Here is a 7,619-nt window from a genome sequence, read left to right as displayed (position 1 = left end):
TTTACCAAAACCATATAATATGAGGTCAAACCTTAGGAGTTTCAATGTGTATGCAATCAGGCAGGCCCTTGTACTACATGGTTTTGGTAAACCTGAAGGAAAAAATCAGCAGACAATATGATAGTGTGTATGGGGCTTTAGAAACAGACACAGACAGGTTCTCTTAGTTGGAGAAACTGCTGAGAAAGAATTTAATTTCTAAAATAGTCACTACATGTTTTTCTCAATTAAAGGCTTCCTTTATAGCCATTTCTAGAAAATGTTATATAAAATGATACTGTAATATTTTTACGGAAGTTGGAGTTACCTTATCTGTTGTGATTATATGCATAAAATATCATCTATCACTATCATATCAGTTATATTTCTTCCACTATTTGTATCAAACACCTTATAATTGTACAGGAGCCACTAAATTCTATTTTTTAAGTGTATAGTAACTGCAGCACATTTTTTATGATTTTGGATTTATTGTTAATGGAAACAGATAAACACATTCTATGCAAATTTTTAACATTTTCTGGCCACCAGAATCAATTTTAAAATTGACATTTATCAATCTACCTAAAGGTTCCAATGCACTACTTAGGTCTGCGGACTTGTACATGCCCTTCAATAATCTGATATTGTTTCCACATTCTGATTCCAAGGAAAAGTAAAATATTGAATGTGGAGAACTTGGCCCTGGAACTACCAAATTAAAGATACCCATAACAATTACTATGAGTGAGTATACAGTATATCATGTAGATGGCACTTCTTGGGGCTTACTCCACACCCAGCTTTGTTTTGAATACACTAAATGTGATTTGGGTTACTGTGTAATTCACATCACAACTGATTTAGCTTATTGGTTTAGCTGTTATAACGCATCATTATATCTAAACAGATACCGGTAGATATTGTCCAAAAAACTATGTAAGCAATGTTGGCACAATAGTTCCATAGTCACTTGACAGTGGGGTCTGTGACAGAGGGGATGGCATATAACTACAAAAATAAATGTTTTTAGAAAACAGATAAAAGTACAATATGACATTGGAATTTATAAGAAAAGAAAGTAACAATACTTACGTTTTGCAGTAAGACTTAGCACTGAATCTGATCCCCAGAGAACCGGATGTTCCAGCGTGGGTGAATCAGTGTCATTGCCCATGATGAGAGTCTTGTAGAGCTGCATCATGTACACAGGAATCTTTAGATCTTTGGAATTAATATTTTCATGATGTGTAAAAGAAGCATTCGGTTCCATTCTAGATGCAATCAGAACATTGCTAGCCTTCCTTCTTTCTAAAGGTCTAGGTCTTCCCAAGACCAGTGTGATTAGTAGTGTGAAGCTCAGGATTGCAGTGCATTGCCAGGCCATTCCTGCTCAGCTCCTTCTGCCTCTGAAAGCTCAAAGATGTTGCCGTCTTTGGTAGTCTACCAAACTGTACTAAATCCTAGATAACTCTGAAAGTTTATATAGCCCAGAGCTTCAGTGGTAATTCACATTGAAAATCCCTTGATCTTTGCAAGTTCACTACCTATTGAATGCATTGTTGTCTAGATTGGCCTCCTATTGTTATTATAATGACACCTAGGTTCAGTTTATCCAATCATGTCACATGTAAATAGTGAAATGGCAATAATTAGTTGGGTTCTTATTTTAATGAGGCATTTAATGAATTATTATGTCCTGTTATGTTTCTGCTTTTGTGTCATGATTGGCCAGATCTGGATCAAATAATTGTTTTATAATATGGAAGTCATGAAATGAGAGAGTAGAGCAGATTGTGGCCTTGTATGTCCTACATTGTTATCACACTCATCTCTGTGCCAAAACTACTTTTCCCACTAGATATTAGTTCATTTGTTTTAGGAGCTTATTGTATATATTTGTATATAATATTATGAAAATAATATTGCTTATATTTTTATTGTACTTTTAATTTAAGAAACATAGAAAAGTGACAGCAGATAAAGGCAGAGTCTGCCCATTTTTGTTTAGTTTTTAAATTTTTGGGGTTTTTTTTCATTAACTTTTTTGTCTGACTATAGATCTATGTTCATCCCAAGCATTTACTGTTGACTGTCTCACTACCTCTGCTGGTAGTTTATTCCAAGCATCAACTACTCTTTTAGAAAAATAATACTTTCTTAGATTAGTTTTAGGTACTCTAGGCAGTGCTTGAGCCAAGCCTGCCCCCTGCATTTTCAGGTCTGCATTCAACCTGCCATTCTGGAAGGCACCCATGGCAGAGTTGCTGAATAATGTCCTTTCTAGCGGAAAAAGGAAGTTGCTTTTGACCAACAGATCAACCATGCATAGGGAAAGCATTAGGCAGCACCACTGTGCAACTTCCATGTCATGGAAGAATTTATTCCACCACCCCTTTTTTGCAGGGTGCTTTCTGCATAGTTGCAAGTTTATCTATGTTACTGCTGCCAGGCAGGAAGTGCTTAAGAAGACAAGAAAGTGATTTGATTAAAGGGAGGTTTGTAATTAGAAGTTGATACTCACTCAATACAAAAGCAGGGAATTCCTTAGTGCTGAGCAATATTTTTGCTTTACTTTTCACCTTTCAGTTTGAAAAGACTGCATACAAAGCCTAAACAATTGAAGATTGTCATGGTAGTTAGAAAATGGAAGGGGAAGAGTAGCACAAGCCAAAAATAATCTGAATGAGCATGTATTGACTGTACAGACTCCATGACCATTTTATCAATAGCCCCCCTAATATTTTCTATTCTTACCAAATTGTTTTGCCCAGTTCAAGGAAAGCACTGGTATCTGGCCCTTTCTATTAACAAAGAAGTACAGTGCTGAGACAGCACTGACAATAAAATTCATACAGAAAATCACATCAGATGCTGCATTACCAACACAATTTAAATCTTAGACATGTGTGTTAACTGAAAATCTATTTAGATTGGGCTAATTATATTTTGTGAAAGTAGTTGGGTAACTAATTTTTATGTAGGAAAAAATATTGCCATCTAATAACCAATAAGCTATCAGATACACTTTCATATGTGTGAAAATGTCAACATAGAGCCGTATGGTACATATACTAGATGTGGAACAAATACTGGACCCATTTACACAGATGGCCATTTTTAATAAACAGTTCTTGTTCTTAAAAGCAGTAAACCCAGCCAATCAGAATTATATCTATAAGGTAATTGTTTTTATTTTGGATAATGAAGGGAAAACTTAAGCGGGCAATACACTGTTGGAGCAACTAATTGATTCTTCAATACACACAAAAGATGTGTATGGAGGATCCTCTACACCCTCCACTGAAACATTGTATTCTGAGAGTAGCACCTGCAGCTGCAGACACTGAACAAGGAAAATGTTCCAACATGTCCCTTCCATAGAACTTGATCAAATGATCGACTTCTGTCGAGCGTGAATACAAACACACTAATCAAAATTTTGTAGTTTCCTGCTGAAGCAGCATTTTGATGGGTATCTGTACGGCTTTAGACCCTTTGTATTTTTTTGTTTTTCATGTTTTTTGCTGTCTATGTCTGTCACCTGTGGTTGCAGGAAAGGATAATCATATAATTTCTGGCCAGCTTAAGATGGGAATTCTATTCACATTGGAGAGATTTGCACTCATTTCTTGTTGTGCCTTCAGGACAGAAAGTGAAGGGAAATCTCCCCAGCTGACCACAGATAGCAAAAAAATAACTTGGTAGGAGTTTTAACTTTCCCTACTCTATGTAAAACTAAAAACAAAAAATATTGGGCTTTACCTACTTTATATTAGTTTTAAAGGCAAAGTTATTTTTTTCCCATAAGGGCTTTCTCTACATTAAGGTGAAAAACCTTCCAATGGCTGTGTTTCCCCTTAAAACCTTCTCCTCTCTTCCTGCAGTTGTGGGTGATTGCACAGAGCAGGTAAGAATAGCATGTTTATTTTTTTTAATTAAAGAAATTTCGTTTTACAATCATTTCAGGAATTAGCACTAGAGAATAAAGAACTCTTGGTGGCTAAGTCTAGAAATGACTATCAACAATAAAAGCCAACAACCATAACAAAACAATCAGAGCATAGAATAGTAGTCAGACCACTGCTTTATAATCCGGGAAGTATGCAAAATTTGTGCAGTAGTAGCTATGTGAGTGATATACATATCTATTGAAATGCACACGCCTTTACAAGTCTTCCGTCTTAGCTGACTTGACACCTCTAATGATGAGATTATAAAGTGTGAAATGTGCTGTCTACTACAGGTGTGAAAGGAGTCACACTTCCAGAGTAAACACTGCAAATTACCAAAGTTTTAGAGACACATTGTTTTGAAAAATGGGCTTTACAGATAATACCAGTAAACATTTCATCATCATTCAGTCTGGTCTTAAACTAAAAAAAGACGTGTTATAACTTTTGCTAAATACGAGCTATTGTGTTATTTTAAAATATATAACAGATGGAACATCTTTTAGATATGGATGCCAGTTCAGGGGGGGGGTTATTTACTAAAGGAAAATCCACTTTGCACTACAGGTGCACTATAAGTGCACTGTAAGTGCACTTGAAAGTGCACTTGGAAGTAAAGTCGCTGTAGATCTGAGGGGGACATGCAAGGAAAATAAAAAACAGCATTTTAGTTTGCACATGATTGGATGATAAAATCAGCAGAGCTTCACCTCATTTCAGATCTTCCCTTTAGATTTACAGCAACTGCACTTTCTGTGCACTTGTAGTGCAGAGTGGATTTGCCTTTAGTAAATCAACCCCATGGCACACACAGGGTGAGATCATTTTAGTGGCTGCAATAGAGTTCTTTACTTGTGTATGAATGTGAGTTAAGGACCTTAACTCCTTCATGCTTAAGCCTTTTTCTGACACTTGTTGCTTATAAGTTAAAATCAGTATTTTTTTTTTATAGAAAATTACTCAGAGCCCTCAAACATTATATATATTTTTAAGCAGAGACTATTGAGAAAAAAATGGCGATCGTTGCTATATTTTATGTCACACTGTATTTGCGCAGCGGTCTCTTAAATGCTAAATTTTTTCGAAGAAATAAATTTTCATGAATTTAAAAAATAAAAATAAAAAAACAGTAAAGTTAGCCCAAATTTTTGGTATAATGTGAAAGATGATATTACACTGAGTAAATAGATACCGAACATGTCATGCTTTAAAATTGCGCATTGCTTGTGGAATGGCAACAATCTACGGTACTTAAAAATCTCCATAGGTGATGCTTTAAAATTTTATAACGGTTATCAGTTTAGAGTTACGGAGAAGGTCTAGTGCTAGAATTGTTACAATCAGACGACCTCACATGTGTTGTTTGAACACTGTTTACATTTGCGGATGCGCCTTACGTATGCACTCACTTCTGTGAATGAGCACGGAGGGATGGTGCGCTTTAAAAATTTTATTTTTAGTTTTTTTTTTTTACACTGTCCCTTTAAAAAAAAAGTTTGATCACTTTTATTGCTGTCACAAAGAATGTAAACATCCCTTGTGACAGTAAGAGGCAGTAATACTGTAATTTTAAAAAAATCTGGCGCCTTTAAGTCTTCAGTGAACCAGAAAAGATGTCATGACATTACTTCCAGGTTACTATACTCGATACCCGATTAAAGGCAATTGCGGCATCGTTCGGGTCTCCGGCGGACGTGCCGGTTGGCCGATCGGGCCTTCCGGTAGGGCAGAAGAGCCAAGACGAGCTGCGTAATGTAGCGGGAGCAGCTGCTTAGCCGCATTGATTGTTATCATAAGAAAGCCAACCGTCGGCTCAAAAAAATGGTAGCAGGGTGATTCAGCTGCAGGCATCACCCCGGTTCAACCTCTTGAAGCCGAAGGCCGCATAATTGCATTACGTCGGCGTGAAGGGGTTGGGATTGTTAGCTCCTTGAGGGCAGGGACTGATGTGAATGTACAATAAATATGTGTAAAGTGCTGCGTAAATTGACGGCGATATATAAGAACCTGTAAGAAATAAACATGGATGCACACTGGAAAGCTGAAGACTTTACACGCTGAATCCCTCTGCTGTTGCCTAATCAGCAGACAATATAATGTTTGCTATCTTGAAAAGCCAAAACAACAGAAAAAGTGTAAAAATATTATTTGAAGGCAAATATTTTTTTGCATATTTAATCCCACATTGCAATTACAATCCTACATCATGTAACCAGAACATTGTTGCCTTGGGTGGTGTCCCTCTTTCTTATCTCTGAAAAGAGACATGGTAAAATGGCAAGTGACAATGAAGCTAGACCTAGCAGCTGAAGTTTTGTAAGTGACTGATGTTAATACATGATGGTTATGTGTATACGTGTATCTACATATACACTTTGGGGGTTATTTACGAAATGCAACTCCACTTTGCACTACAAGTGCAAAATGCACTTGAAATTGCACTGAAAGTGCGCTTGGAAGTGCAGTCGCTGTAAATCTGAGGGGTAGATCTGAAATGAGTGGAAGCTCTGCTGATTTTATTATCCAATCATGTGCAAGCTAAAATGCGTTTTTTTATTTTCCTTGCATGTCCCCATCGGATCTACAGCGACTGCATTTCCAAGTGCACTTTCAAGTGCACTTAATACTTGTAGTTTGCACTGGTAGTGCAAAGTGGATTTGCCTTTAGTAAATAACTCCCTTTGTTTTGTTTTTTTTTGTTTTTTTTTACTAAAGCTGGAGAGTGCAAACAATCAGCTTCCAGTTTTTTTTTTTTACCAAGCTTAATTGAACAAGCTGAAGTTAGAAGCTGACTGGGTACCATGCACAGCTGCACCAGATTTTGAGTGCATCAGCTTTAGTAAATCTACCCCTTTGTGTTTGTATATACAGTCATGGGCAAAAATCCAAAGCCCTGGATTGTACTGAACTAGCCAGCAATAAATCCAGATCAAAATCCCATAGAGCACCTATGGAGAGATCTCAAAATAGCAGCTGGGAAAAGAAACCTTTCCAATCTGAGAGGCCTGGAGCAGTTGGCGAAAGAAGAGTGGTCCAAAATTCCAGCAGAGAGGTTTAAGAAACTCATTGATGGTTACAGGAAGCGATTGATTTCAGCTATTTTGTTCCAAGGGATATGCTGCCAAATATTAAATTGAGGGTGCCAATATTTTTGCCCAGTCCATTTTTGGAGTTTTGCGTGGAATGTGCTTTTGGCTTTTTGTTTTTCGTTTCATACCAATACAAACAAAAGAAATAAACATGAGAATGCCTAAACATTTGTAACTGCAACAATTTTCTTGGTGAAGTGGTGAATTATCTGACAGAAATGCAGGGGTGCCAATATTTTTGGCCATGCTGTGTGTATATATATATATATATATATATATATATATATATATATATATATATATATATAGGGGAGGGACTCATGTGAATGTACAATATATACAGAATATGTAAAGCTCTGCATAAATTGATAGCACTACATACGTACCATGAATAAATAAATAAATCTGTAGCGCCAGACAGCAAAATAAGACAGAGTTTCAATACCTGAATATATATTTCAGCATCTTGATAATTTGAAAAGCTATAAAAATTTACATACATGATTGACTTAGAATGAGCTTAAAGACTGAAATGAAAATGTCCCTTTTATGCTACACTGAAATCTGAATTGGGGATTACCAAACAGTGAGTTGATGT

The 7,619-nt window shown here is 36.4% G+C and overlaps 1 protein-coding gene across 1 annotated transcript in view; it reads right to left on the bottom strand.

The window, feature by feature from the left end:
- LOC143986748 (nodal homolog 2-A-like) overlaps window positions 1-1,252 on the bottom strand; it is a 3,880-nt gene extending 2,628 nt beyond the window's left edge. Inside the window, exon 1 of the mRNA XM_077485152.1 lies at window positions 1,075-1,252. Coding sequence (XP_077341278.1) covers window positions 1,075-1,252 — 178 coding nt within the window. The remainder of the gene's footprint in view (window positions 1-1,074) is intronic.
- Between the last annotated feature and the right edge of the window lie 6,367 nt (window positions 1,253-7,619).

This window comes from Lithobates pipiens, unplaced genomic scaffold (genome assembly GCF_037356315.1).
Source record: "Lithobates pipiens isolate NorthernLeopardFrog02 unplaced genomic scaffold, aLitPip1_a1.2 Scaffold_18, whole genome shotgun sequence".
Classification (NCBI taxonomy): Eukaryota; Metazoa; Chordata; class Amphibia; order Anura; family Ranidae; genus Lithobates; species Lithobates pipiens.
Note: the sequence above shows the minus strand (reverse complement) of the source record. Positions and strands in the feature narration are given on the sequence as shown.